Below are 21,885 nucleotides of genomic sequence, written 5' to 3' on the forward strand. Positions count from 1 at the left end.
GCCTACGCTCTTGCATACGAACAACTAAATTAACTAATTATAAATTGATGAAAAGTATAAAACAACGGTTGAGATATATACATGTAGTTTATAATAGTGGAGTCGTTTAAATGTACCTCATACCAAACAAACAATTTTTGTTTATTAGAGTATTATTCTCTAATGCTTAACGAGATTTGTAAAAAAAAACACACCACTTTCATTCTACACAACCAAAACAATTTGCTCTACAAACTTAACATGTTATACACAGGGAACAATATATAGCACAATATATCGCATTTTCGTTTCATAAAGATAAATTTGGTCGGTTCAATTTCACATCCACCAAAAAACACCAACACATACTGTCAAACAAGGACATTTTTGTTTAAATCGATAACATTTACACTTATTTTCTTTCTGTCATAGTATCTACTTTACAAACAGGTAGCGTACTCTTCAATGCTTGATGAATAATTTCTGTTTTCAGATGAAATATTCAATACATTTGCTTGTCTTGGTGAGCTCGTTTACTGTGGTTTCCAGCAATATCATGGGTATGTTAAGTATTTTATCCTTATGGAATGTTGTCCCACTGCAAGCAGAACACTACACAATTCGAACATAGATTTTCGGACGTGTTGTTAGATCTCTCCTTAATTTTTGTTTAAGCGATTTTAAGGGGTGTAAATATTTAATTATTTCTTTAATATATCTACATGTTAATAGGCATGTTTTGAAAACAGGCATGATTATACCGATATAAACCAAAATCTTACAATTACAACTGTAAAAGTGTGAGACAATGTATTTGTCTTTATTACAGGGATGTACGAGTTCAAGCGAGTATGTTATTTCACCAACTGGGCCCAGTATAGAGAAAACCCAATGACGTATACAGCTGAAAACATCGATCCCTTTCTCTGCACACACATCATGTTTGCTTTCTCACAGCTGGACGGCAACAGTTTGGTAACAGTAGAGTGGAATGATGTATGTAAGTGTAATTTTATGTTTATATGAGTATTTGTATATTAATTTAATAATGCGTTTAACACATGCATTGCATGCTACAATATGTACCATGTCTGTGTGCTTTCCTTGCTTGTCTATATGACTCATTACTCATTTAAAATGTACAAAACTGGTCTTTATAGTTGGATATTCAAACCCAAGTACATCTTATGAAGCATATTCTATTTTATCTTTTCAAATGCCTTTACAAAACGCAATTAATGCCTGATTTAATAATCGGCCAGATTTGAAAAGAAGTCTTGGATTCCTTACAGTGAAATGTATCTCGATGTAAAGTGGTTTTTGAAAGTAGGCCAGTCTAAAAATAGGAATAGGATTCCAGGTAGGAGCCTCATTTCCCCCTTGTCGGCCTTTAGATGTTTTACTGATACAATGTACCTATCACATTAAATCATTTATTATTGCGACAGTTTTATATATGTAAAAAATAAATAAAAAAATTGTAAGCTCTGTCTACGAATCTTTAACAAGTCAACCTCAACAAACGTAGACAACTATTTTAGGTAAGGTCTGTGTCATTGCACCTAATAGATGTAAATTGGTTATCAATGTGATTATTACAACAGATGTATTCTGGTTCATGATTTATATTTTGTATACACAAATATGTTAAATATTGTTAAGTCAATTATCAATGTATAGTGTTGTCTGTTTACAGCCCAATATGGAAGAATTATAGACATGAAAACGTTAAACCCCCGCCTGAAAATCATGTTAGCTGTAGGAGGATACAACCACGGAGTGGAAAGATTCTCGACAATGGCTTCGTCAGATAGGAATATCGAAGAATTTGCAACAAGTGCTATCACTTTCCTGAGAAAGTATAAATTTGACGGTCTTGATCTTGATTGGGAATTCCCTGCCTATGGTAATAGTAGTAAAGATGACAAATTTCGATTCTCAAGACTTACGCAGGTATGATATGCATGTAGTTTGTGTTGCATAAATTTTTATCACAGTTGTGAATAAGCAAGTACCTCGTAAGTGAGGTTTTCAAAATTGAAACCGATCGGGTCGTCCTGTCATATTCGTTTTGAAATAAGTTGATTCTTTAAAGGTTTTTCTTATGCATTCCGTACCATTGCAAACATTTTATGTTTTCCAAATATGACTAAGTATTGATGAACCGTTTCTGAAAAACAAAACCATACCTTGCGGTACTATGAAAAAGTAAAAAAAGGGGATATTAACGGAATATAATCAACAATTGTCAAGTTGCCTAGTCAATCTGTACAAAAGTTATATGCAGAAGTAAGGGTGGCTACATATAACTGTATATCTGAAACATTCAAATACATTGGGACAGGGATGACAGATCCTTGAAACACCGTTCTCTTATCTTGCGTTTCCATGACTTGAAATGTTTTCTATTCGTGTCAATTTTGATGATGTGTTGAAGGCAAACTATACGTTCTTGTGTTCTGATAAACAAACATAACCAATCATACATAATATTGTATATTTGTGACATGTAGTATAAATCAACACTTTGCCTTTTTTAAAAATAGCGATTTTCTGATCTTTTAGCATAATAGGACAGTAACTAGTAAAATGTAACATTTGTCAAATTAACAGAAAACAAATATACTTCTTGCAGATTTTACGACAAAGATTCGATGATGAAGGTGTGCTAACCGAACGTACGGCTTTATTGTTATCAGCAGCCGTATCGGCAGGAAAAGCTAACATTGATGCCGCTTACGAGGTGGACATTATATCACGGTGAGTACACTTTAAAAACTTTGGTGCAAGTACTTACTGAAACAGAAACCTTGATACCAGGAACAATCACTTACTAGATTTAACATTTTGGCATAAACGGTAAACGCTTTAATTTTGTATTGATTGTATTTTAGTTTCACTTTTTACTACAGACACTTTAGTATAGACAGGCGATTAAAACATGAAATGTGGTTTGAACTCCAGACTGAGAGTTCCATAATTTAAACCAAATTTCATGGGCCTGCCGCTTTAAGAGCATACTTCAACAAATAATATGTTAGCACTAAAACATATATATCGCGCTACAATTAAGTAGATAAACCTTAGTTAAAGACTTTGTTAACTTTTCTATAATTTGTCAATCTTCAACAAACTGACAAATCAGAAAGACGCTTTCAACAATCGGCCATTTGACCCCGCCCATACAGGCGCGTGAACGATGTTTGTTTGTTGACGAGGTAGAGATTTTGAATATTACTTGCAGTATACATGCCAATCTGAGCGTATCGCTAATATAACAGAATTATAGCAAAATACACAAGTAAGCATCTCGTTAACAATGTTGTTTAAAATCCAAATCCAATTTATTATAGAGAGCTTGACTTCATCAATCTGATGTCATACGATTTTCACGGTTCGTGGGAGGACACAACCGGTCATAACAGTCCATTGTACGCCAGAAGCGACGAACAGGGAAACCAGCGTTTTTTGAATCAGGTTTGTCATATATTTTATAGTATACAAAATATGCTGCATAAACATGCAATCGCTTAAACGTATCGTTATTCTGTTGGTTAAGCGTGTGACTTTGTTTCGCATAAAAAAAAAATCAGACAACTTCTGGTACATGCTCTACATGACTCCATTAAATATTTCATGAGGCAAAGATACAAAAGGTATTTATATAAAGTGTTTTATGTAAATGTAGCATCTACAGATTCCTCTCAATCTACGAAAATTTCCATATTCATGTGAAATAATAATTAATCATTAAGTATAAAGTTTAAAATAGAGCATCAATTCCTTTTAACAAAAAACAATTAATGTTAAGGTGGCTATGTTTCAATTTTTCGCAATGTAGAAATTTGATTAATCCATGATTTTTTTTTGCGTGTGGATGTTTTCGCGCTATTTACGTAATACGAAAAACGCGAATATTTTCATACCGCCAAAATTTCAAATATTGTAGTATGTACGACGAAACAAAAGTGCACTTAAACTACTGCAGTGTAATGTTGATATTACCGACAATGCAGGAGGCAGTCGTCCACTATTGGCTGTCACTTGGAGCCCCACCTCACAAGCTGGTGATGGGAATGGCCTTGTTTGGTCGAACATTTACGCTAGCTAACACTAAAGACGTTGGTCTAGGTGCCCCTACGACTGGAGCAGGAAAGTCTGGTGTATACACAGCAGAAGCAGGCTTCCTGGCATATTATGAGGTTTTTTGTAAATCATTTGCATATCTTTTGGTTGATTGTTTTGTTACAACTTCTGCTATTGAATTCATTACTCTGACAAATGATGACATTATCTTAAACTTCCCTTCTTCGAAGCGTTATTCAATAAGTCAAAATTAATCGATCCCTCCAATTGGCGGTGTTTTGTTGTATTATGATCTAAATACACATTTATGCCAACATGTCAAGAAATTCAGTGAATTGTAGTCGAATTCCATTTATACTATTAATCCAAATATGTTACCTGTTAAAAGAAACAATAATATATAATAGAAACAAGCAATCAAAGAAAGAGTGATAATCGTTTTTAATATACAGAGCATTGGCTATCACTTGTCCTGATTCAATTTTTGTAGCTACTTTAAATTCGTATTCAGCAAATGTATGTAGGAAGTAGGTAAAATATGCACGGATATCGTAACTGTTTTTACTAGGTATGCGAAAACATGAATCAAGGATGGACCAGAGTTTGGGACGAGGAACATCAGGTACCATACGCCTTCTTTGGAAACCAATGGGTCGGGTATGACGATGTCCAAAGTTTTGTTATAAAGGTACATACATACTTTTAAAGCTAGATGTATATTGAAAACATAAGTTAAATATTGTGTCAGCTAAGTATTAAACAAATATACCATCGGTAACTCGGATTACAATGCATACAATACAAGATTTAAAAAACACAATACAAACATATGTATATGTATACATGTTCTAATTATTACCAATTATTCGTCAGGCTGAGTACATCCGGGCAATGGGACTTGCAGGATCCATGGTGTGGGCTATGGACCTTGATGACTTCAATAATGTGTGCGGGCAGGGTGTGAACCCCCTCATGACCACACTAAAGAACATTCTCGAATACCAAACACTTGGGCCGATAACGGATCGCCCACTTCCTGTTACTACAATCACCACTACCTCTCAGAAACCTGTCACTTTGGTAACATCTGACCCCCCTACAGGTATAGAACATACATATATTAATATAACGGACGATAACAGTTTCTTAGGTATGATTAGAATTGTTGCAATCTGCAGTAACATTTTTAGTTTAAATCCTTTTTTGTCGGAAAATATGAGGTAGTATAAAAAAAAGAAGGATAAAGTATATTGTTGAACAGTAATACAAAGGACAAAATACGAACTCATTGTCGCTAGCAACAACAGAATCTAAGGTGAATCCAAAACAAAACGGAAAACATGAACCCACACGGGAGACGATGCTGGGAGCACTAGTCTGGTGATCTTTCCCAGCACCACATATAACAGCCTTAATGATGTCTCCCGAAAGTGGCTGGATCACAGACAATCAAAAGCTTGTCCGTCTTTAACTAGGGTAGACACTAATAAAATCATACAGGTAAAACTAAGGCCATGACCATTAAATTGCTCAATTTTAGATTGAATACACAGAGGCAGAGAACCATAATTAATAAGGCTTTTTGACAATATTACACATCTGTCTAGAAATCATAGCTCTTAGAATAGGTCCTTGAATATAACGTTTACGTTATTCTGATCAAATTCAAATTGTGTTTATTAGTTGACAATATTCGATCCTTTTTTTTACAGAGATGTCAACGTTCAAAAGAGTGTGTTATTTCACCAACTGGGCCCAGTATAGAGGAAGTCCGATGAGGTTTACTGCTGATGATATCGATCCCTTCCTATGCACCCACATCCTGTTCGCTTTCTCACAGCTGCATGGTAACGGTATGGCTACAGTAGAATGGAATGACATAGGTAAGTTTTCATTCATTTTTCATTGTACCTAATATATCAATTATGAGGGTCTATGTTTAATGTTATGCTCTTGTGCTAAGATACAAGATGACGTAAAATGAGTATACGTTTTCTGCATCTTCGAAGACATTCGGCATGTAAATCTAGGTCAAAACCAAGCAAGTAATATTGTCACTATTTCATCCAAAGAACCCAGGTGTAGTGATAATGAAACCACAAGAAGACAGACTCATGAGCATAATCAAAATAGTTGATACGAATATCGCACAAGGACACAGAATAGCATATCAACACGATCATCATGGCGTCCATAAACTTCAAAGTTATCATTTTCATTTACCTAATGTGTTGAAAGTAAGTTCGTCAGCATTATACATCTTTCAGATAAAGTATGATTTTCACAGAAACTCGTGATAAATTAGATAACCGTGACTTATATATATATCGTAGGTAGGTGTAACTGTTCAGAGACCGAAATTAAATGACCGAAAATCGTAACGACACGCTTATCGTACAGTAAGCAATATGGCGGTCATGTTAGTCATGATTTAGTACAGATCTAGGTTAACAGATGATACAGAGAAGTCTGCTATGTGCTTGATTTTGAATTAAAGAGGATAAAAAGATTCAATGGAATATAGTTAATTTGACCTTTTGAAAATTGTTAAGATATGCTAGTCATTTACTGCTATTATTGTGTATTTTGCATTTGGCGTTCACAGCTACTTATAACAAAGTGATGAATTGGAAAATGACAAATCCCAACCTGAAGGTTATGTTAGCAGTTGGAGGATATAATCACGGTGTCAAAAGATTTTCCGCCATGGTTTCATCTAATCAGACAATAGAGGAGTTTGCTGCCAGCGCTATTCTCTTTCTACGACGTTACCAGTTTGACGGACTTGACCTTGATTGGGAGTATCCTGCCTACAATACCAGTGGGCCAGACGATAAATTCAGATTTACACGACTTATAGAGGTCTGTTTTTTTTCTTAATTGACGTTTAAAATGCATCGGTCACTGATTTTTTTTATTGAAAGTGTGAAATATCTTTTATAAAAATATGTATTGTACTTGTTGTTTCAGATTTTGCGACGTGAATTTGACCTAGAAGGAACCTCTACTAATCGACCTGTATTGCAATTGACAGCTGCGGTATCGCCATCTAAGGCAACTAGTGACGCCGCTTATGAAATTGACATTATTTCTCAGTAAGTAAACCAAGGGGAAACTATATAGCATATAGCATTTATGCCATTAAAACAACAATTTCAAAAATAACAGTTATTGAAACTACATTTCATGATTTTATGCTGTCAAAATAACATGAAGTAGTATCACCATATTTGCTGCAATACCAACACGTTCCTGACTATATTCCGTCTTTGCGTATTGCAGAGTTATCTGCTCTTGAGAGCAGGGATTGATTGTTACGTCATTTGTTTGTGAGAGTAACGTCATCAATTTTTGAGAAAACGACGTAATTTTCTCACACAAACCAATGACGTAACAACCAATACCTGCTCACAAGAGAAGATAACTCTGTAATACGCAAAGACGGAATAGCTAATATACCAATATGGATACATGATACAGCTGTGGGATCGCACAACGTTACACGATGTGCGGTGTGCGCACGATGTGTGCATGGTGTGTGAACGGTGTATGCACGATGTGCGAACGATAAAAAGCTGGACGATGATTGTTTGTGCACATCTGTGCGCACGATGGACGAACGTTGTGCGGTAACAATCGTGGTTGGTGTAAATTGAGGAATGCCTTAAAAATATATACGGTTTCGTGTTTAAACATATAAACTTGATTTTTACGTATGTTTCTATATTCTAGCTACATCTATAAGCTTATCGTTCTGTCTATACATTTTTATATTTATAAATTGTGTTTTCGGTGGTTTTTAAACAATCTTGATCGACACGTGTAAAACTACAACACAGTCCCGTATATTTACCTGGACCGTAGTTTTCCCCCGCCCGGGGCACTCACGTAACTCGTCGGGTAAAGCCGGGGTGTGAAAACCCATGTGAAGGGGAGCTATATGCAAACGAATACAAATAACAAATACTACTCATTACGGTAATACGGTATCGCATATCAGCTATATTTGTCAGTCACAGGCCAGGTAAAACTCCGGTCACTCATCAAATTGTTATTTACCTGTTCTGTTACCTTGGAGCCTAACCCAGTCTTGACAACCTAGCGGTTGCTGTAATACTGTGTAACACACATTGTAAAATTTTACATTATCTTGGTTATTGTGATGAGAAATTACAGATATATACACAGTGTACATTATTGCAAACGATCCTTCCGTATTTATGTCATTCCGTAATATTGATCTACAAATTGTACCAAATCGCACATTTGTGCGGAGAGAAGCGCACAACGGGGCGAACGATTGTTAAATCGCACAGGTGTGCGCACCATGTGTGGACGATGTGCGGACGATGTGTGAACGACGTATGCACGGTGTGCGCACGCTAAGTTTGGTGCGTTGTTTGGTCACACAACTGTATGTAAAATAAAGCATGCATACAGAAATGTACATCACGTGGACAAGATAAAATACGTTATATTGTTTTACAAGGATATCAGAAAAATGACGTCAGTCCACTGATGTCATCATAGGTCCGTATTCATGAAACCGTTTTTATGCTCAGTCTAAGATAACTTGCTCAAGCCTTATTTCTATCGAGTGATAAGTAAATAAAAAATCACATTCTGCCAATGATTTGGTAGACTTTTCGAGAAACGTACAGCCGAATCCCATGATCATTATATATACTTGACTTGTTGACCTTGTCACGAGATTTATGCTAGTTATAGGAAAGTTGGTTTGAGCACAGAATCCATGGTTGAGCATGAGAAAGTTTCATGCATATGTACCTCGTTCTCACCTAGAAGAATGACATGTTTATATATCAAGCAAAGATTGATTACTTGACTTATGACTCTGATATTAAAACCAGCAATGTTGATATTATTTTATAACAGGCATCTCGACTTTATCAATTTAATGTCGTACGATTTCCATGGCAGCTGGGACAATTATACAGGGCACAACAGCCCACTCTTTGCAAGGCGAAATGAATCAACATTTCAGCAATTACTTAATCAGGTAAACTCTATCAACATCTTATCATTTAAGCAAGTAATTTCTTGCAATAGTAGTTTGTATATATACCTAATCCAACAAGGTAACTACTGGAGCTTTATATAACTGAACCATGACCGGTATTCAAGAAATCTTTTTCGGCTAAAGCTCAGAATCCGTGCTCATCACAGCTTTCTTGGTCAATGAGAAGCACAAAAAAGAAATATTTCGACAATGCTTTTGAATGATTTTGGAGAGACTAAATGCCGAATATTTGTTTTCAATGTTTATATTTGGCTTTTTGCCGGTGATAAAGCACATTACAGTAAATTAGGCTTGAGCACAGAATCCATCATTGAGCATGAATGCGAGGACCATGTGGTAGATAAGCCTTTGGCTAAACATGTCATCCTTGTTAAATTAAGTTTAGTATTATGAACAAACTCGACGGTCAAGGTCCTTAATGACGTTACATATCACCAGCCATATAACTACTGGTGCCATGTACAGTATTACACAACAAGGTATTTTTGGAGCTATTTATCACTCAACCATGCAAAACTGGCGCCGTTTGTCAAACACCCATGTAACTACAGCCGCCATATATCAGTAAAATGTGTACATGTAACTACTCGTGCCTTCACTCAATCTTACAATTAGACTCTAGTATGTAATTGCTAGTGCTGTCTTACACTCATCCGTTTAACTTATTGCACACTTTGTTGCTTAACTAATGGCGTTATTTTTCAATGATCGGCATTACCGATTCAGATTAAAAGCCATTTATCACGCATGACTTCTGTATTACAATGTATTGCAATCAGTTAACTGAATACATGGTCAATCAACCAACTCCTTACTATTGACAATGCGCACATATGTAATAAAAAATCTGTTGATTCCAGGACGCTGCTGTGCAGTACTGGATATCTCGAGGTACTCCGCCTCACAAACTGGTAATGGGTCTGGCATTGTATGGTCGATCTTTTACTCTGTCCTCCCTCAATGATGTTGGTTTGGGTGCTGACACGACTGGAGGTGGACACGCAGCCGAATACACACGCGCCACGGGGTATATGGCATATTATGAGGTAAGGCAGTTTTACGTTCTTAATTTTGTTTCTGCTTGTTTTATTGTGTGCATGTGGTTATGTTTGTTTGTTTGTGTTTGTTCTTGTGTGTGTGTGTGTTTTTAAATATTTTGGGAAACACTTCCCAATAATTGCTTTGTTTCCTTTAAGGTATGTGATCGGATTAAAAACAAAGGATGGACAAGAGTATGGGACGACGAACACCAGGTCCCTTTCGCCTACAGCGGTAGCCAGTGGGTCGGGTATGACGACATTGAGAGTTTCGCCCAAAAGGTAAAATATTGGATTTTAACTATTAGATGATAATAGTCGTTTATATTTATCGCTGAGTAATGTTTATACGCAGGGATTGGTAATGACGAGATGATTAGCTACGACATCAATGATGATTTAATAATAAAAATGCTAATAATTCGAGGTTCTTAAATACCGCTTTAGCACGTAGGTCGTCACAGATTACTATCCGTGGTTATTGGGCCTTTGCATCCAGTCAATATCTTTCTCAACTCCCTGGGGATCATAAAGCCGGTGCTGCCATTTTGGCGCTCACAGTGAGCACTCATCATTTCTAGCACTTTCCAACCTCGTACTCATTTATAGCTAACTAGACTGGAACAAGCGGAGGAAAGTATCTTGTTCAAAGATACAACACAGTGCCTTTCCGTGCCGTGACTCGAACCCGCAACCATTCGGTCATTAGTCCGGCGTCCTACCGCTAGGCTACCATGCCGCCTAAATGAATGGTTACATCAAATACATTTAAATTGATTAGAAATAAATAATACTTATGTCTGTAACAGATAACTCGAAAATCTGATATTTCATTACTACCCTGTAGGTCTACAACGCATATCATTGATAACCTTTAGGTCTATAACACAAAACACTGATAACCTGTAGATGTACATATATCATTGATTATCTGTAGGTGTACGACACATATCATTGATTACCTGTAGGTGTACAATAAATACCATTGCTAACATTAAGGTCTATAACACATTATACTAAGTACCTGTAGGTGTACAACACATATCCATGATTATCTGTAGGTCTACAATAGATATCACTGATTACCTGTAGGTGTACAACACATATCATTGATTATCTGTAGGTCTACAACACATATCATTAATTACCTGTACGTGTACAACAATGCCATTGATTACCTGTAGGTGTACAACACATATCAATAAGTATATGTAGGTGTACAATATATATCATTGATTACCTGTAGGTGTACAATACATATCATTGATTACCTGAAGGTGTACAACACATATCAATGATTACCTGTAGGTGTTCAAAAGATATCATTGATTACCTGAAGGTGTACAACACATATCATTGATTACCTGTAGGTGAACAACACATATCATTGATAATCTGTAGGTGTACAACACATATCAATGATTACCTGAAAGTGTCCAGCACATATCATTGATAATCTGTAAGTGTACAACACATATCATTGATTATCTGTAGGTGTACAAAAGATATCATTGATTACCTGAAGGTGTACAACACATATCATTGATTACCTGTATGTGTACAACACATATCAATGAGTAACTGTAGGTGAACAATAGATATCATTGATTACCTGTATGTGTACAACACATACCAATGATTACCTGTAGGTTAACAACATATATAATTTATTACCTGAAAGTGTACAGCACATATCTTGATTACCTGAAAGTGTACAGCACATAACATGTATTATCTTTAGTTCTATTACAGTCAGTTAGAATCGATAATCTGTACTACTGACAAAAAACATCGCTGACAACCTATAGGTATAATACATGTATATCGCCGAAAACCTCTATGACTGCTTGGTGTATGTCATTGATAATCATTTTGCCTACACTAAATTCAACTGATAACATGTATGACTTCTAAAGGTTTATCACTGATAATACAAACAGAAATTAGGAAGTAAAGAAGCATATTTTAAAATCAAACTTGTCGATGCAGATTGCGAAATAAAACTATAAACATTCAACTGCATCATACGGCACTTTCGTTTTTTTAGGAACCTGTTTGTATTATAAATAATACATTGCGACGCGTAACATTTATATATCTAATACATGTATATAACTGAAATCATATATGTCTAATACATGTATATAACTGATATCCTTTATGTCTGATACATGTATATCACTGATATCCTATATGTCTAATACATGTATATCACTGATATCCTATATATCTGATACATGTATATAACTGATATCCTTTATGTCTGAAACATGTATATCACTGAAATCTTATATGTCTGATACATGTATATCACTGATATCCTTTATGTCTGAAACATGTATATCACTGATATCCTATATGACTGATACATGTATATAACTGATATCCTATATGTCTGACACATGTACATCACTGATATCCTATATGACTGATACATGTATATCACTGATATCCTATATGTCTGACACATGTATATCACAGATATCCTATATGTCTAATACATGTATATCAGTGATATCCTATATGACTGATACATGTATATCACTGATATCTTATATGTCTAATACATGTATATCACTGATATCCTTTATGTCTAATACATGTATATCACTGATATCCTTTATGTCTTATACATGTATATCACTGATATCATATATGTCTAATACATGTATATCACTGATATCCTATACGTCTAATATATGTATATCACTGATATCCTATATGTCTAATACATTCTAATACATGTATATCAGTGATATCCTATATGACTGATACATGTATATCACTGATATCTTATATGTCTAATACATGTATATCACTGATATCCTATATGTCTAATACATGTATATCACTGATATCCTATATGCCTCACACATGTATATCACTGATATCCTATAAGTCTAATACATGTATATCACTGATATCCTATATGTATAATACATGTATATCACTGATATCCTATATATCTAATACATGTATATCACTGATATCCTATATGCCTCACACATGTATATCACTGATATCCTATAAGTCTAATACATGTATATCACTGATATCCTATATATCTAATACATGTATATCAATGATATCATATATGTCTAATACATGTATATCACTGATATCCTTTATGTCTAATACATGTATATCACTGATATCCTATAAGTCTAATACATGTATATCACTGAAATCCTATATGTCTAATGCATGTATATCACTGATATCCTATATGTCTAATACATGTATATCACTGATATCATATATATCTAATACATGTATATCACTGATATCCTATATGTCTTATACATGTATATCACTGATATCCTATATATCTAATACATGTATATCAATGATATCATATATGTCTATTACATGTATATCACTGATTTCCTATATGTCTAATACATGTATATCAATGATATCCTATATGTCTAATAAATGTATATCACCGATATCATATTTGTCGAATATATGTATATCACTGATATCCGATATGTCTAATGCATGTATATCACTGAAATCCTATATGTCTAATACATGTATATAACTGATATCCTTTATGTCTGAAACATGTATATCACTGATATCCTATATGTCTAATACATGTATATCACTGATATCCTATATGCCTGATACATGTATATCACTGATATCCTATATGTCTTATACATGTATATCACTGATATCCTTTATGTCTTATACATGTATATCACTTATAACCTATATGTCTAATACATGTAAATCACTGATATCCTATATGTCTACTTCATGTATATCACTGATCTCCTATATATCTAATACATGTATATCACTGATATCCTGTAATGTCTAAAACATGTATATCACTGATAACATATATGCTTTATGCATTTGTATCACTGATAACCTATATGCTTTATACATTTGTATTAATGAAAACCTGCTTACTGCAAGTATACCACCTGTGTGTACAAAACATGCCTTTTCACTGATGACCTATTTGAGTAACGTATGTATATCGTTGACTTCACGTTTACAGGCGCATTACATAAGAACACATGGACTAGGAGGTTCCATGGTGTGGGCATTGGATTTAGACGACTTTAACAATGTCTGTGGACTTGGAGTCAATCCAATGATGTCTGTATTGAAGGCAGTGCTGGATTTGCCGACCACAGAACCTATCAAACGCCCGACATCAACACCTTTAAATGTGAGGCCAGCTACAGGTACTTTGGTGTCTGATAAATAATTTTTGAATTGAATCGTTTATTCTTTATTCGAATGTATGACCATCTTACATTATGTTCCATAAAACCATTAAAGAATTAATGATGTAATGTTATATTCCTATGGCTGATTAGAATTTGTAGGAGAATACAATAATTCTATTGAAAATAATATTGTCTTGATTTGTGTTATACATATATATATAAATATCGATTACATGGATTTTAATGCATACAATAGGTTTCCCTGTCTAAATGCTGGCAAAAGCTTACAAAAAAGTCCTATTAATTTTGATCTGACTATTATCATAATACAGCTAGGGAAGGGATTGACCACTGATTAGGTAGCTTAGTTGGTCAAAAGGGCAGTACAATGATCGAAGGTTCGGGGTTCACTTCAGGGTTTGGCTCCAGTTTCAAAAATGTTCCTTAAGGCAATTCCTTAATTAAGAAATGTCCATAGGAAAGTATTTCTCAACTTTCGAAAATTCCCTTAACCTGTGATTTTTCTTGAAATGAAGTAAAGAGTGCCAATTGAAAAATATGTAAATCAAAGAATTTTTTCTGCGTTTAGTAACTTTTATCAAACTTGGCCTTGGACCGATGGTTTTATAAAAATCCAAAGGCATTGTTGTGGATTTAAAAAAAATCGTCATAACTATGAGTGTTATTGTAATAGCTCTGCAAGGCTATAGATTATCAAAGCTATTACCATATGGTTGATAGGTTTTTAATTCATAGTAACAGGTTTTAAAAAATCTACAGGGATTGTCAAGGTATTCAATTTATTTTGGTCGAAAGCCACATCTTCTTGTATGACCTTTCAGGCTGGATTACGTAAAATTGCGTCTCCGATTAAAAACATTTTTGTTCTTGTCACAAGGAATTCTAAACTCCTGTTTTTGTTAACAGATGATGTGACTCCTACAACACCACAGCCAAAGCTGACCACTACAACTGCTTATGTTAGAACAACGAGTGGTACAAGTTTGCAGACCACGTCAAACTCTAAAACTACATGTGGTAAATAATCAGAATTATAAGACCTACTTTCAAGGTCACAGGCGTCAAATATGTCAAACACTCCAAACGACTTGAAGAACTGAAAGCTATGGAATCTTCATACTTAGCTGGTGGCTTCCTGGGATAAAGCCCAACAAAGTTTGAGATTTAAAATGACCCTGACCTACTTTCAAGGTAACAGGGTTCAAATATATCAAAAACATCAAACGACATCTTCGAAATAATCAAAAGATAAGAATCAAAATATTTGGCTGGTGGCTTCTTGGGATATAGCCCAACAAAGTTTGGGAATGCTAATGACTTTGATCTACTTTCAAGGTCAAAGCGTTCACATATGTCAAACTCTTCAAATGACTTCTTCGGAAGAACTGAAAGTTACAGAATCTTCATATTTGGCTGGCGGCTTTATGGAATAGAGTCCGACAAAGTTTGAGAATGAAAATGACCTTGACCTACTTTCAAGTTCAAAGAGGTAAAATGTGTCAAACACTTCAAACGACTTCTTTTGAAGAACTGAAAGTTATAGAATCTTCATATTTGGCTGGTTGATTCCTGGGACAGAGCCCGAAAAAGTTTGCGATAAAAAAACACCTTGACCTACTTTCAAGGTCACAAGGGTCAAATATATCAAACACTTCAAACGACTTCTTCTGAAGAAACGGAAGCTATGGTATGTAAACAAAAGCATTTATTTTAAGCGACAAAACCTATTTACAGCCCTATGGTAAACTTTTTTAACAGTAACATGTAAATGTGTATGTTTTTGACAATAATCTGCAAATACTAGGTTTTGAGGGTAACCTGTTAATGTGTCTTTGACAGTTACCTGTTAATGTGTCTTTGACAGTAAACTGTTCATTCAAATTTTTGACAGTTACCTGCTTATATACGTTTTTGACGGTACCCTGGTATTACATGTGTTTTTGATAACCTGTAATATTACGTTTTTTGACGGTAACCTGTTATTACATGTTTTTTGACGGTAACCTGTTATTACATGTTTTTTTAAGGTAACCTGTTATAATATATTTTTTTGAAGGTAACTTGTTATAATATATGTTTTAATGGTAACCTGTTATTACATGTTTTTTTACGGTAGCCTGTTATTACATGTTTTTTGACGGTAACATGTTATATAACAGGGTTTTTGACGATAACCTGTTATTACATGTTTTTGTGTTCAGACAAATGGATTTTTATTTCGCCAACATCAATGTTTTTCTAAAGTTTTGTTTTCATATACATGTATAAAAGGAACGAATTAACTTCAATATTGAATAATTTCTTTGTTTGCACTATGGGTATAAGTCCTTTGCTTATTTTTTTATTTAGCTAATACGTATCCAACGAACGTTTGATTGTTAGGAGCCAGAGTCCATATTGGATCATACTGTCGTTATTGCTTATTAGACCTATATGTATATAAGGTATATAATAACATGTATCTTTATGTGTGTTTATAAAACAGAACCAGTCAGAAATAGTAAACTTTAGTGGAGAAAAGTGAAACAAAGTCGACTGCAACATTTATGTCTATGTTACCAAAGTTCCTTTGAATAGATAAAAAAAATTTTTGTGTGTCTTTATACGTAACATGTATTGAAGATTAACTAACTTAAGCAAGATAAACTTATTAACCAACCAACAGGAGTTTGGATACCTTTTTTCCCACAAAGTTCAAATATTACATCTAGAACCGTTTGTTTTTCTTCGGAATACATTATTCGTAAAATTCTTGATACAATTTCCATGAACTACATAAATTACCTCACAATTGAATAGGACGTGAATTACATTGTTATTGGATGTCATAATAAGAAACTTGACAAATGAAATAACCCCAGGGTGTTATCCGCTGGTGGGTAACTTTAAATGTTTACCAACTCCTAGCAGGCTGACTAATGAGTCGGGAGTGGGGGAATCTATAGTGCTTGCTGGATAAAAGAAAATAACAGTGTTGGCGCACTACTTCCTTAAGCTCCAGAGACATGTATATATGCAGTGATGCTTTTTTATTGATTTATATACTTGCATGATGGTTTGTGATCTATTATATATAATTATCATTCGTATACAGTTCTTTAATGTTACGGAGTCGTAAATAAAAAGTTGCAGTTATATTCTATTAAATGTTAAATAAGTTTGCTGTGATAACATCATCTTTGAATCTGAATTGGTGTATATAAATTGACTACAATGACGTTCTATTAGTCTATCATGATGCATTATTTTCCACGCGATTCTTTATGTATCTACTTTGTTTTTACCAAGACATTTTCTAGACCTTATTGTTCGTCCTATTTTGAAGAAATTCTACTTACAGTAAGATATTCATCAAACACTTCTGTTTGTGATATATTCCATTTTTTTCCCTACAATTATACCCAGTTTGGTCAGTGCAATTGCTAGACAGTAAATTGTAACACCGTGTCTAGGGGAATTATGTCAAAAGTAAAAGTATCAGTGTAACTAATAGAAACACTGAATAAGTATTCGGCCGTGTGCAAAATTTGATCAAAGTCAGGAAACTTTATTGAACAAAATACATCACATATAAACCAATCAGAGAAAAAATATATAACGTGAAAGACATAGCACGTCAAAGTACTGTAGTTTGTTCCCCACACGTGTAGCCCACTTGATATGTTGTATTCATTTGTGTATGTTCATTACAGTTCCATCACAGTGTAAACACGGAGAGTTAATACCTGACCAATGTGATGACCAATGCTTCTATAGCTGTAGCCATGGTGTTGCATTCTGGTATTGCTGTGCAGCAGGAACATTATGGGACAACTATATAAAGAACTGCAACTTTCCGGAGCTCATACAGAATGACCCAAACTGTCGTAAGCAAACTTTAGATGTCGTTAAAGTGTACTTTGACATGCATTGTATACTCATCAATGGATCAATCCCAATATAAATAAATGTACAAACGGAGAATGTCAAATGAAAAGCATGATGTAGCATTTTTTCCATCTAAGTTTTCATAAATTTGTTTCTGGCCTCATATTTTATTTTCGAAATCAAGTGTAATATGAGATAAAGCAGTGTTCCCAGATATCCCAGATATCCGATATCATTTCGTATATGATCAAATATATATTTACAAAATAAAAAACTTTGGGGATAGAACGTCATTTTGAGTGTCAAAATAGAACATAAAATATAGTTTGAACTCGAGACCGTTATATACCGCATGTCTTCATTATTTTCCAGGTCCTAAAATTTGTCCACCTACCCAGTTCTTTCCCGACCCCTGTGTCCCCAAGTGTTACTACCAGTGCTCCTCCGCCGGGCTAGACGTCAGATACTGTTGTTTTAAAGGAACGATTTGGGATAATTCCATCAGAAATTGTATATTTACGTCAGCGATGGATCGAGTTGAATTTTTAAACGTTCCGCAACAGCCCACACCTCCTGAGAGGGATAGTGATTTTATTACACATCAAATCGAATTCAAAATTTGTGGTTAGTTTTTATTTTTATCTATGTCTTTAACTACAATTATGAAACAATATTTTCTAATTAACTAATTCCTTTGTTTACCCGAATGAAAACCAAAACAACGTCATGTTGTTGGAAGAAACCGCATCATCTAAAGAAAACTGCGCTTGTTTTTGTCACGTATTATTGAATTGAATGTTATGCTAACGAAATTCTATTTGTAAGATTCGTAAATATATTTTACAGATACGATTTATTCGTGCTATTATTGCAGGCGTACCAGGCTCTTTTTCACAACCAAAACCGACATTGCCAGCACAGACAAAAGGTGACAGACTCACAACGATTAAAACCTTAAAACTAAACTTAACTTCACTTCCAGCAAAACACTCGGATCCGACTAGGAAACCAATACAGAATACATACCTGCCTGAAAGTGAAACAAAACCACCATATTCTTCTATCAAACCCATACAGGAAACTGACAAATCTTCTTCAAAAACAAAATACACCTGACAACTAACAAAACAAACTGGTCCAAAAATGACATCAATCAAATATGACCCGACAACAAACCAAAGTACACCAATAAAGTCAGAAAAATCACAAAATGACCCAGTAATTTCACCAACCAAACAAACTGACAAAACAACGGTACAAAGGAAACGCACTTACCTAACAAGGCAACACACCAAACAAACTAACCCAACAGAGTAACCGCTAAAACAAACTGATTCCACAAGATCACCGACAAAACAATTTGACAATACACAGTCATCAGAAAAACAAGCAGATCTAACAAAACAAACCTTGCAAACAAGACCACCGACGAAGTAAACATTCAATACAAAGTCACCAGCAAAATAAACTGACCAATCAAATTTACCAACAAAAACAATTAGACTCCAAAGCGACACCGCCCAACCAACTAATTCGACAAAGTCACCGACAAAGGCAACTGACTCAACACCGCAACAAACAAAACAAACTGTCAAAATCATACAATCGACAAAGCAACCTTATCGAACAAATTCACCAACGAAACAAACTTATGCATCAATGTCACCGACAAAGCGAACTGATAAGACAAGGTTTTGACAGAACAAACTTATCCAACAAGGTCTCCTTCAAAACGAACTGACCAACCAAGTCCAAAGACAAAACACCCGACAAAGTCACCAAAAAACAACCTTACACAACGACGTGGACGACAAAACAAACTGTGCAAACAGGGTATCCGACAATAAAAAACTGGGCAAACAGGGTATCCAATAATAGAAACTTGGCAAACAGGGTATCCAACAATAGAAACTTGGCAAACAGGGTATCCGACAATAAGAACTGGGCAAACAGGGTATCAAACAATAGAAACTGGGCAAACAGGGTATCCGACAATAAAAACTTGGCAAACAGGGTATCCAACAATAAAAACTGGGCAAACAGGGTATCAAACAATAGAAACTGGGCAAACAGGGTATCCGACAATAAAAACTGGGCAAACAGCGTATCCATCAATAGAAACTTGGTAAACAGGTTATCCAACATGACAAGACAACCAGACGAAACAAAGTCACAAACAGAATGATCTCTTCCGAAGATATTGCCTAACAAAAGAATCTTCTCAAACAAAAAACACCGACAAAACAACCGCCAGAAACTAACAAGGTCTAAGACAAAACAAACATACCAAATAAGGTCTTCGACAAAAAAACCTCACTCATCAAGATCACCAACTAAAGAAACTGGTTCTCCAAGATCGTGGACAAAACAAACAAATTCAGCAATGTAACAAACAAAGCAAAACGAACTGGCAATACAACCGTCAAAACAATCAGATATGACAAGGTCAAAAACAAAACAAAGACATGCAACAATGTCATGTACAACACAAACTGACCATACAAAGTCAATGAAAAAACAAACTGATCTAACAATATCACGGGCAAAACATAAAGACCCGACAAGGACAAAAACAAAGCAAGCTATCCCAACAAAGTCCCGAACAAAACAAACTGATCACACAAGGGCACCGGTAAAACAAACTGACCACACAAAGGCACCGGTAAAACAAACTGACCCGACAAGGGCACCAGTAAAACAAACTGACCACACAAGGGCATCGGTAAAACAAACTGACCCGACAAGGGCACCGGTAAAACAAACTGACCACACAAGGGCACCGGTAAAACAAACTGACCACACAAGGGCACCGGTAAAACAAACTGACCCGACAAGGGCACCGGTAAAACAAACTGACCACACAAGGGCACCGGTAAAACAAACTGACCACACAAGGGCACCGGTAAAACAAACTGACCACACAAGGGCACCGGTAAAACAAACTGACCACACAAGGGCACCGGTAAAACAAACTGACCACACAAGGGCACCGGTAAAACAAACTGACCACACAAGGGCACCGGTAAAACAAACTGACCACACAAGGGCACCGGTAAAACAAACTGACCACACAAGGGCACCGGTAAAACAAACTGACCACACAAGGGCACCGGTAAAACAAACTGACCACACAAGGGCACCGGTAAAACAAACCGACCACACAAGGGCACCGGTAAAACAAACTGACCACACAAGGGCACCGGTAAAACAAACTGACCACACAAAGGCACTGATAAAAAAAAATGACCATACAAGGGCACCGTTAAGACAAATTGACCTGACAAGGGAACCGCTAAATCAAACTGACTCGACAATATCACCAGTGAAACAAACTGACCCGACAAGGTTAAAACTAAACAAACTGATCAAACGATATCATGAATGATACAAACTGATCCGACAAAGTCATGGACAAAATAAACTGATCCGACTAAGTCAATGACAACACAAACTGATCCAAAAAGATCACCGGCAAAACAAACTGATGGGACAAGATCAGGGTCAAAATAAACTGGACCAACAAGGTCACTGTCAAAACAAACCCATTTAACACAATTATCGACAAAACAAACTGACCCGACAAGGTCAACAACACACCAAGCAGACACTGCAATATCATTCTCGAGACAAAATGACACAACAAGGTCACTGTCTAAACAAACTG

General features: G+C 35.3%; 1 protein-coding gene across 1 annotated transcript in view; it reads left to right on the plus strand.

Annotated features, from left to right (window-relative positions):
- LOC110448689 (probable chitinase 10) overlaps positions 1-15,379 on the plus strand; it is a 36,796-nt gene extending 21,417 nt beyond the window's left edge. Inside the window, exons 24-38 of the mRNA XM_021495068.1 lie at positions 809-979; positions 1,676-1,932; positions 2,615-2,739; positions 3,333-3,456; positions 3,996-4,181; positions 4,634-4,753; positions 4,939-5,167; positions 5,778-5,948; positions 6,671-6,927; positions 7,036-7,160; positions 8,962-9,085; positions 9,967-10,152; positions 10,303-10,425; positions 14,159-14,348; positions 15,261-15,379. Of these exons, the coding sequence (XP_021350743.1) occupies positions 809-979; positions 1,676-1,932; positions 2,615-2,739; positions 3,333-3,456; positions 3,996-4,181; positions 4,634-4,753; positions 4,939-5,167; positions 5,778-5,948; positions 6,671-6,927; positions 7,036-7,160; positions 8,962-9,085; positions 9,967-10,152; positions 10,303-10,425; positions 14,159-14,348; positions 15,261-15,379 (2,507 nt within the window). The remainder of the gene's footprint in view (positions 1-808; positions 980-1,675; positions 1,933-2,614; positions 2,740-3,332; positions 3,457-3,995; positions 4,182-4,633; positions 4,754-4,938; positions 5,168-5,777; positions 5,949-6,670; positions 6,928-7,035; positions 7,161-8,961; positions 9,086-9,966; positions 10,153-10,302; positions 10,426-14,158; positions 14,349-15,260) is intronic.
- Positions 15,380-21,885: the final 6,506 nt, after the last annotated feature.

The sequence above is a fragment of the Mizuhopecten yessoensis genome, unplaced genomic scaffold, assembly GCF_002113885.1.
Source record: "Mizuhopecten yessoensis strain PY_sf001 unplaced genomic scaffold, ASM211388v2 scaffold4135, whole genome shotgun sequence".
NCBI classification, from domain to species: Eukaryota; Metazoa; Mollusca; class Bivalvia; order Pectinida; family Pectinidae; genus Mizuhopecten; species Mizuhopecten yessoensis.